The following is a 12,089-nucleotide window of genomic DNA, read 5'->3' as shown; positions in this document are numbered from 1 at the left end:
TCAGGAAGACTTGATTTAATCATGGATTTCTGCATAAAAGTGCATTCTTCTTGGTGGTTATAACCTTAATATATATTCTTCACAACTCAGAGATGTAGGTTTCATTTTTAGAAGGTACACACTATACAGTTTTAAACAGTGATTTATTTTGAAAACTTTTCAGATTAGTTTTACAGCTATATCAGAAAATGAATGATTGTTTGATTTGATTTACCAAAGGTAACTGAAGCAGATAGTTCACCTCCCAATGACTTCATAAATATCTCCAATTCAACAGGTTAATCATTAATATTTGGAGGATTTTCTTGCTATGCTGTATTAGGAGGAGAACATCACCAGACAGATATTTAAAAAATTTTATTTAACTAAAACAACAACGTTATGTATTCTGGATTTTTTTCCCTTTAACATCAAACATATAATATTTTAACAAAACAAGCATATGTCCCTCGCTTCTCACATTTATCTCCAGACTTCTTCTCCTTGTCCAGCTCTATTCTAGTCATTGATTTTTTCTATCCACCTTGGTTTCTACCAGTGGGACACATCCTCACATTACCTCGACATTGTTGCACATAAGAAAAACCATTCTGTGTAGGGACAGAAAAAAATGCGAGTGAACATTGCTCAGGACCCCTCACAACAACTGATGAGGTGGTTTTGTGTCCACTGGTCCAGCTCATTGTCTGGATTAGTTGCCAATGGGGAACGCAAATGGGAAGGGACTCTACAAAAGTCCCATGTCTTGGCCCTGGCAAAGACTTCATTCCACTACCTTAGATCTGGAATATTCAGGTTTGTGCAAATGGAATGGATTTTAGCCTGGGAGAATTACAGTTGTTGAGGCAAATTTTTAACTTAAAAATTCCTACCTAACATTGCTTGTAACGGTTCCTAAGGATGTGAAAAAACATGGAGAATTCTTCCTAAATTTTGAATAGTCTGCAATTATAGTGTCTGTCTTCTAAAGAACTACCTTGTCTTGCCTAAACATCTGAGATCTGTCAAAAGGGAGAAACAAAATTATTTTTGGTAAGGGCTAGAAAGACATTGGTACTTCTGTTCTTAAACCTTTAACAGTGGAATGGTATAGTTTGAAAAACAAACTAAAACACACCTTTACAAAAACCAGTCAAATATTGTGATTTACCTAAGTTTAAATCTAGGGACAAAAACTTTAACAGTCATCTGTACCTTTTACCTTTTGCCTAAGACTTTTTGATATAGCCATTCCCAAGATCTGGCACAAACCCCGGAGCAATCAGTGTAATACAAGTATTTAGATATCAGTTACGATAACTTCTGTTGTACACAAGTTTGAAAGTATGTTGCAGGCCTCCCATGGCTGTTTAAAAGCTTTCAGGAGATACTTCGGAATAATTGCACTTAATTGTTGCAGATAAATATTATTCTTTTAAGTTATGCCCATAGCTTTCAGGGCTAAATTTTCTGCTAGTGTAACCCTGTTGAAACCAATAGAATTGGGCTAGCAGACTTTGGCCCTATATCACAAGGCTTAAACCAATGTTTGCAGTTAAAGGCCTGCCCAAAAATGTGGAATTGCTGGCTTGCTTTGTATCAGTTTATGCTTCAGAAGAAAGCTGGAGTGAAAAGATTTCCGTCACTGCTGTTTGTATCCCTAGCCAACAGCTTCAGTCTGCTAAGAGTAAATTTGTCAGTGGAAATTAGAATTGGGGGTGGAGGGGGAGGGAGAATGGCTTTTTATCTATGCATTTGATGAGGGGGAAGACCCTCCACTACACTTTAAAATATTTGGGTACAAATATTGGAAACTAGTTCACCCATAATGCATCCATTTAACTATCAAGTAACAGCATTTGTTCTGTACCATAGCCTGGCAGTAGTACATCATAATGCCTAGATTCTGAGGCATTTATCTACACCTCCAGGTTTATAGTCTAAAGGAAAATTATACTTCCCTAGAATTATTGGAGCATGTCAAAAATAGTGGCTAAACAAGAGCCATCTGACATTTGTCAAAGGCTTTGTGAAAGCTTAAACAAAGTTCCTCACAAGAGGCTGTTAAAGTCAGGGGTGACAGGCATAAGTATTGTCATGGATTAGAAACTGGCTATGAGATAAGAACACATCAGGAATGTGCAAACAGATTTCAATGTGGCAGAAGGTTACATGGGAGGTCACAGAAGGGTGGCCCAAGATCTATTTTAGCACAGTTAATTTAATGTATTCATTGAGCTGGGAAATAGTGAAAAACGAGGTGGCAAAATTTGCAGATGATGCACAATTTAGACTATTCAGTAGAGAAGATGTGGGGGCACTTCAGAGGCTCCTATCCATTTCACAAATGGGCAGTACAATGGCAAAAAAATCATGGTTGGCAAATACACATAAGAAGGAATAATAACTATACTTCCACCTAACTGTGTTCTAAATTAACGGTAACTGCTCAGGAAAAAGGGTTGGGCATCATTGTGAACAGTTCAGTCGAAATAGACGTTCAACATGAAGCAGTATTTTTTTTTTATTTTAAAGGTGGAATGTATAAAAATGAATGGAAGACAATGCCAACATATTGTAATGCCACTTTGTAGAAATCTATGGTACACCCTCACCTGGAATACTGTGTTCTCAGAGGCATGGGAAGATTTTCATATAAAAGAGGGATTGAACTGGGGCTCTCAGAATGACTGGAGCTATGAGTAGACCATATATGTTAGAGAGACAAGGTGGGTGAGGTGATATCTGTTATTGAACCAACTTCTGTTGGTGAAAAAGACAAGTTTTTGAGCTACACCGAGCTCTTCAGGTCTGGGAAAGGTACTCAGAGTATCACAGCTAAATACAAGGTGTCAGAGGTAGGAACTAGATTTCATGGACCTGATATGGCAGTTCCTCTGTTCCTAATTAAGGGGGAGCTACTCTGTTGCAAACACTCTTACAGTACATCCAACCTTAATGAGACATTTGGCATTCTAGTCCAAGATCTCCACCCTTCCTGTGGCAGATAGTATACAGGTGTGATAGTTGCCAAGTGTGTGGGAGATTAAGAAATGCTCGAAGTGCAATGCTTTTTAAACAATAAAAATTAATTAAAAGTTGTTAGGCACTATAGCCTGCAGGACTGTTGTCTGATTTTTAGTCTGGTAACACTTATATAGCACCACTCATTACAAATGCATTTGAACTTCATTCACTTCTATAGTTAAATTAAAAAAGATTAAGAGTAGCAGTCACATGTGAAAGTGTTTTGAGTTACTGCTTGCATAGCTAACAAACCTTTCAGATCTGTAATCCAGTGATTTGTACTACATCCCTGCACTCTTGGTTTCAAAGCAATTCATACTCATTAGTAGGAAAAGTTAAATGCTAGTTTCAGACTGATCGTGGAGGGAATGCTGAATATGTCTACAGCCAATGTGAAAATTATCTGCCCTTGTTAAGCTATCATGTTTTACACTTAGAGCTCTTATTATTCTGTAGTGATCTTTAGTTAAAAAGGGGGTACAACCATAATTTTCATTATTCCTTTTATAAACTGGTCATAGGGAAGGGACAGCTAAGAAAGATACATCCCTGCCCCATTACCTGACATTTTATTGTTCGATGTGTATGCTAAATAAGTACATAGATGCTGTATAACTCTGACACCAATGGAGTCAAAACAAGGATGAATTAGGTACGTAGGTCCAGATTTTTAAAAGTATTTAGGTGTCACTGTGCTTGGGATTGAGGAGCCTAAATTTCGTTTTAAAAAGGGATGGCACCTAATGCTTAAATCCCTTTTGAAAATGAATTTTAGGCTCCTGGACCAGTTAGATGTTGCAATCCTGAGTGCAGCGATACCTTTAAAAAATCTGGGTCATAATCCTTAACAGTAATTCTGAAAGTTAGCAGGTCTTCTGTGTTTTGATCTAGTTAAAAGTCTATTCAGGATCTTCATATGCAAAACATATTTTTAAGGAATACATTTAAAGTACATAAAATGGCAACGTTTTTTTTCCCTTTCATAATCCTGTTGGCATAGATGGTGTCAAGGAAGAATAATGGCAGTGTCAATTGCAATGTAACAACAATGGCAAACATCTAGGATACTGTGCAGTGTTATTTCATTAATTGTTATGTTCTGGTAGTTTAGGAAAGTGTCAGAAGTAGCTATTTCCCATTTGCAGAGGTGTTTTGCAAAGTTAATATTTTGGCTGTTTTTAAAAATTTCAAAGCATTTTATTTTAACTAGAGCTAGGTAAGCAGGCACTTGTTCCTTTTTCCCCCTGCTCTTCACAAAAAAAAGTTACCAATTAACTCATTTTAAAAAAAATAGAGAGCTTGAATGAGCAGATCTAGATTAATAACATATATGTTAATGTTTCAACTAGATAAATCTTTGAAGTGACAAAGAAATTTGGCTGCAAAATAGAAGGTTTACAATGGCTGGGCAGAGAGACTATTAACTGTACAACAGATGCCACTATAGTTAATGTGCCACTATAAAAGGGCACTTTAAGGAAACAAGAATGTCCTCTCCCCACACTATATTTGTGGCTGCGTTTTTCAGCAGAGATACCGTGGTGACTCTAGCTTAGTGGGTTTTTTTTATTGAAATTCATTTGGGCTGTGAATTTTTGGCTCTTGGGTCAAAGTTTCACATGCAGCACCACACAAAGTTCATCCTTATAAGTCATAGCCGTTGTTAGTAGTCAGTGGGGAGAGGAAAAACACTTGTATGCTGGATTTCTTTAACAGTATTTCCCAAAGATGTTAGTGACTTTTTATAGGTTTGCATTACAATGTGTGCAAATATTCTCATTACTTCTTTTGAAGGCTAGACTGGGCTGATACAGGGTGGCCCATAGCTGTGGTGCCTCAGGAACAGTGCAAGGAAGGGATTGTGCCTCAGAGAGGCCTGTCCAATTCCTTTCCTGTCCTACCCTCACCCCGGAGGTGGGGTACAAATCTATTACTGGCCTTCATCAATAGCAGGTAACTAACCCCCACCCCTGCACTGGTTAAGCTGAACTGATTCGTGCACTGTGATGGAGGAGGAGCCACGGCCAACCCATCTGTCAAGGGTAGGAGTAATGGGTGTACAGAACCCATTTACCCCAATGTACTCATTCCCAGAAGGTAGGTAGGCCATTTAGAGACTGAAAGGAAGGTGACTTGTTCTCTTTTATGCCACCACCAAACCACACAGCCTAGCCTGTGATCTAGTTCTTAATAATTGTTATCCAGTCACATGACCTATTCATCACCATTTTTGTGGCCATCTAATTTTTCTAAAGAGGGAGAATTTGAGAATACCTTGGTGATTTCTCATGAATACTCTGTGGTCCAGCCTAAAATCCATACAGACTAGACTGAGACATCCCTACCTGGTCAGTGTTTTGATGTGTTTCCTGTACATGTCTCTTTGTCAGGAATGAAAAGAAATATATGAACAGATATTGGAAAGAAGTAGAAGTTGGCGACTTTGTTCAGCTTCGTTGTAATGAAATCATACCTGCTGACATATTGCTGCTCTCTTCAAGTGACCCCGATGGGCTGTGTCATATAGAAACTGCTAACCTGGATGGGGAGACCAATTTAAAACAAAGACAGGTAGTGAGGAGATTCTTAGAGTTGGTAAGTCAACATCTTTCATTTTTATTTAAGATAATGGTTTGTTTAAACTCAGTAAGTGTTTCACCAATCCAGAACCACACCAATCAATTAACCTTTCTTCTTCTCGCAGGACTGGTGCTCCACTGCAATTACAATTAAACTGCTAGTATATGCCAACGGTTACCTCAGATACCGTTATGCAGTTATTGGCACATTCTTTCTCTGTATTTGAAAAAGGAGATGTTTGGTAATTGTGTGGGGCAGGCAAATGTTACTTTTTTTTATGACTTCTATTGTATTTTGGTTTTTTATCACATTTTTAACTGTTCTTTCTGTAGATAGTTTTCAACATAGAAAAGAACAGCTGTTTTTCATGTCTGTGGGCCAAATCACTTTCAGTTGGAAATTCTACCTAAAAATCCATGTCCCAGTATGTCCCTTGAGCTTTAAAGGTACAGCATGCATGTGTTTTTAATGGTGTATTTTCAGCCAGCAAGAGCACGAGCTACAAAAGTTGCTTCACTGCTCCCTTGTTGTCATTCATCTCTCCACGACAACATTGTGCATGCAAATAAACAAACCCAGGAGGTCAGAAATAGGAGATGCTTTGTATGAAATATCTGGAAAACTAGCTTGAGTTTTACTTAATCTAGCAACCGTAATCTAGCAACTGTATTAATCATATGTAACACAGTGATAATAGCACTTCTGTTTCTCATGGGGTGCTGTGATTGTGAGATGCTCCAATACTGCAGTAATGGGGCCCATGTAAGTGCCAAATATAGATTGAAGTCAATGACAAAACTGCCATTTATTTCAATGAAAGCCCCCCGCAAAAGTCAAATATTGAAAGAGCGCTCCAAAGAAAACAGCACATGATCACCTCCTCCTAGAATAACTCAGAAAGCGCTAAATACGCAAGTCCTGGTTTCCGTGTCAATTAAGTTGTCAGCAGCATGCATACCTGAAATTTCAAAGTCTAGGGCAACTGCAGCATCCTGTAATTCCCTCAGCAATATGCTAGCAGTCCTTATTAAAGTACTGGCCAAAACCACTGGCATGTGACATCACTATATGTGTCTCACTAATATGAGAAGAGTCTTTAAAACCTTTGAAAAACTTGCCCTGGTGAGTGTCGAACAGTGATATGTCAGAGGCAGTTCCTCTGAGTCACTTTTTAGACAACCAAATGACAGGGAAGATTGGGGTGGGTTCTAGGGTGACCAGATGTCTCAATTTTATAGGGACAGTCCCGATTTTTGGGTCATTTTCTGATATAGGCTCCTATTACCCCCCACACACCCCCTGTCCCTATTTTTCACATTTGCTGTCTGGTCACCCTAGTGGGTTCTCTGTTCCTAAAATGAAGTTCACCCCTTCTCTGGACCCGGCTGAATCATCCCTGCCAGAGGTGGTTTATTCTTGGGGCTCAGAAATATGTTTCTGAAGAGCATGTTTTTTTCCACCAAATGTTAAGTATCATTTTTTTTAAAAAATCCCATGGGAGCCTGTCCCAAAATTCCCTATAAGAACTCCACCCCACACCATTAATTCATTGGAGCTGAATGCTGCTACGTTATCCATATGTACAGTAAAATTAGTCTAATATGTCTATTGCCATTGGCCCTGGCTCATTCCACAGCACTCTTGTTTAAATGGGAAACAAATGAATAGATTGTGCAGTCCTTTCTCCCTCCTCTTTATAGCACACACACGTCACAAGCCAAGGGCAAGATGTGGGAACCCATTGTTAAAATATCAGCAGCACATCACAGGATTTGATCTAACATTCCCGTAGCAAGCATTGAGAAAAATTTAATATCAATACTTAGCATTTATGTTTTAAGAAAAATATCATTTTGTATAATGTGTGAAGTAGGTCAAGAAGTACTATGACTTCCATTTGACAGAAAGGGAAGCTGAGAGAGAAGGCCAAATTCTTTAGTACCCTTTCCTGTGCTGGGCATGAGGGAGAGAGGAGGTGGCATGGGCAGGGAAAGCCACTTTTCTGACTCCCTAATTCTGTCCCAGTTAAGAGTCCCTACCTTGTCCCAACCCATGCAATTTACAGCATGCCAGGTCTACTCTAAGTTGTGTGCCATAAAGAGTCATGGCACCGATACAGACTAGCCAGACTGCAGTGCTTTACACTTGTGCCTCTTCTAGACCCCAACACACTCTCATTTCTCAGGGTCAGACTGAGAAGCCTGTGCAGAGCTGTTATGCCAGTTCTATATTGGTCTGAGAACTCCCCTACAAAGAGGTGTGATCTTCCGGGGCAGTCTATACCCCCTTTATGGCCTGTACACATTCCATACGGAGTATACAGGGCCCAGAGAGTAAGTGACTTTCCCAGAACTAGAGATGGTCAGAATTCCTAGCTGCCACTCCTGTGCTCGGAAAAAACACCATTCTCTTACCGGAACAACTTAGAGTAGAGATTGGATGGGTCCCTTGTCAGCAGTACTTCGAATCACAGCAAGCAATTAGAGCAGCAGTCCTGAGACTGAGGATGCAGCACTTTGCAGGCCTTATCACACTCTATACACGTGTGCAGAAGGCTCATGAAGATCCTAAAATTGTTTCTGCTGCATTTGTGGTCATCTATTGGGCTTCTCAGCTGGTGAATCCCAAGAATCTATTTTTTATGATGGAGTAACTAGAAATATAAATTATTCCAGTTCTGCCTTGATTTATCTGAATGATATCTAGTATGTTGGGAACATTATTGTTAGTATTGTATGTTAACAAATGTGATTAAAAACCTATATTTTCTGTATATGATCATACGTCCCATTGATACTCAAACTGTGAAAGCAATCCTTGATGCTGTACACAGTTTTAATTTCATGGGCTGTATAGCCATTTCTCTGGCTTTTGAAGAATCAAATTTGAATGTGTGACTCTTTGGTATATACATTTATATCAGGTAGGCTAGCAAATAAACAATCTCTCCAGCAAGTAGGTGAGAAATTCATTTGTGCAATTGCAGTTTAAAGATATGATTCTCCTGAAACCAGTCAATATTTAAAGTGCTACTACACAGTAATTGAGTTTACTGATCTTTTTTCCCCATTTTGCCATAAATTTATGAGGCAATTTCTTTTTTTAAAAAAAAAATTTACTGATTTGCACTTAACCAGTAGTTTTTATTTCAGTGTCCCTGTACGTCTGATCTTATGTAAATAAATCTTTGGAGAACAATTCTACTTAAAATGAATAAAGCAGCTCATGAAATGAAATATTTCAGAATTTTTTTATTTTTCTTTTAACTTGTCATGATACTCAGTGCCGGATTGCGTTTTTTAATTTTTCTTCTGGGAAGTAAAATATAGGGAGAGATTTTTCAAAGGCATTTGTGCCTTTGAAATTCTCCCCCTTAATATTTAGGTACTTTAGTCTCAGGACCTGGATACTATGGAGATCAGTATATTCAAACCTTAAAATCAGAAATTTCCTTTCATATAATTTGCCTTTCGCTCAAAAAAAATAGGGGATTTCTTTCATATGGGGGCATGGATCAGATTAATGTGTGTGTATTGAGACACATTGAAAAGTTAAGATGAGAATACTTTGCTATACCCAAGTTTTGAGTGACCTAATGTTCTAGCAGCAAACAACCAGCACTCTTTTTGGTATATCACCAAGATACACGAAAAGTTTTTCCAAGTTCCTTCTAAGCTCTAACCCACCCTATTTGTTCTTTATGTCACAGCAAACATTTGAGTGTGCCGTACCTAATAGGAGACACATTTTGCAAGAAAAATCCATGTGTTTTCTGTATTACTGTGCAGGCTGTTTTACCACCACTCCCTCTATAATTGCTTATGCAATGCTGTACGTATGTTTAAAATATTTTGTCTAGCCACTCTTCTGAGAGTGGCTAAGCAGATGCAGCCTTCATTACAGGGATCAATCCTTCCTTTCAGGTTTCATAAGGATGATTTAGAATATTTTGCTAGTATTAATCTAGATTTATGGAAAAACATTTACATTCTTAATGCACTGCAGTATGAAACAACCTAAATATTTTTATTTAGTGTGTTCCTAACAAAATCCACAAAGGCTCTTTTAGAAGTTGTGCACCAGTGATTCATAAAACCACTGGCCATGTTGTGGGACGTACATGGAGAGCTTCAATTCAGCAGGAGCTGCAGGACAAGGCTCTGGGGGGAGTGCATATTGGAGCAACAGCAGCACCACGCTTTGAAGAGCTGGCTTGTGTTCCTCTTCATACCTGGACAGTAGAGGATCATGTCTTAACCCCTGCTCTTTCTTTCTGAAGACCTGGACCTTGTCTACACACAGTTGTGTACTGGTTGGATTAAATAGATTTAGATGAAGTGGTTCTGCTAAACCAGTGAAAATTTCTGTGTGGACGCACATTTATTTTGGTTTATTTTGGACGCTTCGGATTCAAACTTTCCTGTTTCAATTTAACTTAAGTCAGTAAAAAAATCAATTTACAAGTCCTAATCAATTTAAGCTAAACTGGAAATAAACGTGGCTTACACCTAAATAAGAGCATCCACACACAGCCGTCTGCACTGGTTTAACTAAACCAGTTTAAAGTAACTCCTAACGTTAAACCAGTGCAACTGCTCACACAGACTGACCCTAGCATTGGTGGTGCCACTAGCTGTATGTTTGAGGCCAGGTCTAAACTACAAAGTTTTGCCAGAGTGGCTGTGTCAGGATGTGGGGGGGAAAAACACAACCCTAAACAACATAACTATGCCAACTACACGCCCGATGTAGCCACAGCTTACACCACCACAAGGAGTGCTTTTGCCAGTATAGCTTGTTATTTGGGGAGAGAGTTTAACTGTTCTGGCAAAAGAACTTTTGCTGGTATAAGCTCTGTTTGCACAAGAAGGATAGCCTTTATAATATAGACTAGCCCTGAGAGATTGTGACTGAACCCCATGAAGGGACAAAGTGGGTAAAAGAAGGATCCTTGCTTCTCTTTCCTTTTCCTACCTGCTCCATCCATCCATAGAGGGCCAGCCTCAATCTAGCTCTGTGTGTACCTATCTGAAAGGACTAGTAAAAATACTAAATTATAATGAATAATTAGATGGAGAGTGACTAATCATAATGCCTGGTCTTATTTAGAGATGTAAATACTTTGGATTGACATGAGCAGGCTGCACAAATGGTAAAAACATTTCTAGCAACTTTCTGGTGTAATTCCCCGTGCACTCCTTTTTTTTTTTTTTTTTTTTTTTGAAAAAATTCATAGAGCTAAGTAAAGTTACTTTAAAATTCCAGATATGTGAATGTTAAAATAGCAGATTAATGCTCTATCCCACGCACATTGCCAAAATTAGATTCACCATAGGGAAAAGTTTTTTTAAAAAAAAAACCACAACATGCAAAAAAGAGAAATCAACTTCCTTGTTTTGTATCTTCTGTACTGCAATGTAGTTAAACTAAAAACTGACTTTTCTTAGCTGAAGCTTTCAGTGAAACAAGTCTTTTTCAGAATTCCCAAACTTGACATGTCACACTTTATTATATAGGCTTTTTGTTATGCAATGCAAAATGCTAACATGTCAAGCCCATTCAAAATCACAGTTCAAAAGCAGGCTTTTAATTTTCACCATGTCAGTAGAAGTAAAACCTTCCAAGGCAACACAAATATATTTTTTAAAAGTTGAAACAGGGTGAAAAGCACACCATTTGTTATTGCTGTACCATATCCTTTCAGGTAATGCTTTCAGAGACCACTTCTGAGAAAATTGTGGATGTGTCTAATTATAAAAATATATTTCTAAAAAGATGATATAGCAACTAGCAAGACAAAGTAAAACAGCAACTTATTGAGTATAAAATTTAAAATGCGTCCTTAGCAAGTGGAAGGATTATAAATCTGTTTACTTTTAGAATTTTTAGTGAATATAACAGTTTATCACTTTTTCACTCCTTCACTACCTTTGTGGTGTTGTCTTGTGATTACTTTTATAGTGGCAGGGGGAAGTTATGCAAATGATTGAAGAATAGTTCAGTTCCTGTGTGGTCGATGTGAAATGAGTTGATTATCTTATTCTAGTTTCCAGTGTGTAGGTGTCCACATCGCTTTTCCTACTGTCAAGATTTATTGGCAGTCTCATTATAGAAGCTAAGGATTTGAGTAGGCATAGGTCAAAATTTTCAAACCTGGGCATCTAACCTGAGGCACCTAAATAAATGGTGTGATTTTTTTTTTCAAAGGTACTGAGCACTTGGCAGCTTCAGTTGACATAGGCCACCTTTATTTTTGTGCCTAAATGTGGGTTATGGGGCCTAACTTAAAGTATCCAGGGTTGAAAATTCTACTCATGGAGACTGAAATACCCTCGTGTTCCTAGAGGTGGTCCTTTCAGCCCAGGGTCAAGGTGCAGCGATAAAGCTGGGCAGGGGGGGATTTGTAATGCTACTGTGCATGTATGTATCTGCTCTGTGGAGAAACAGGAGACTTCATTCTCCAGGAGGTCAGTTTGGCACCTCTACATTACAATTTTTCATAT

General features: G+C 38.4%; 1 protein-coding gene across 3 annotated transcripts in view; it reads left to right on the top strand.

Moving 5' to 3' along the window:
* ATP10A (ATPase phospholipid transporting 10A (putative)) overlaps positions 1-12,089 on the top strand; it is a 156,148-nt gene that overhangs the window by 61,180 nt on the left and 82,879 nt on the right. For 2 of the 3 annotated variants that reach the window (XM_075130796.1, XM_048858802.2), the window contains exon 2: positions 5,397-5,601. In XM_075130796.1, the coding sequence (XP_074986897.1) occupies positions 5,397-5,601 (205 nt within the window). The remainder of the gene's footprint in view (positions 1-5,396; positions 5,602-12,089) is intronic. The other variant, XM_075130795.1, reaches the window with a different exon arrangement.

This window comes from Caretta caretta, chromosome 1, assembly GCF_965140235.1.
Source record: "Caretta caretta isolate rCarCar2 chromosome 1, rCarCar1.hap1, whole genome shotgun sequence".
Classification (NCBI taxonomy): Eukaryota; Metazoa; Chordata; order Testudines; family Cheloniidae; genus Caretta; species Caretta caretta.
This window is presented reverse-complemented; position numbering and strand designations above follow the sequence as displayed.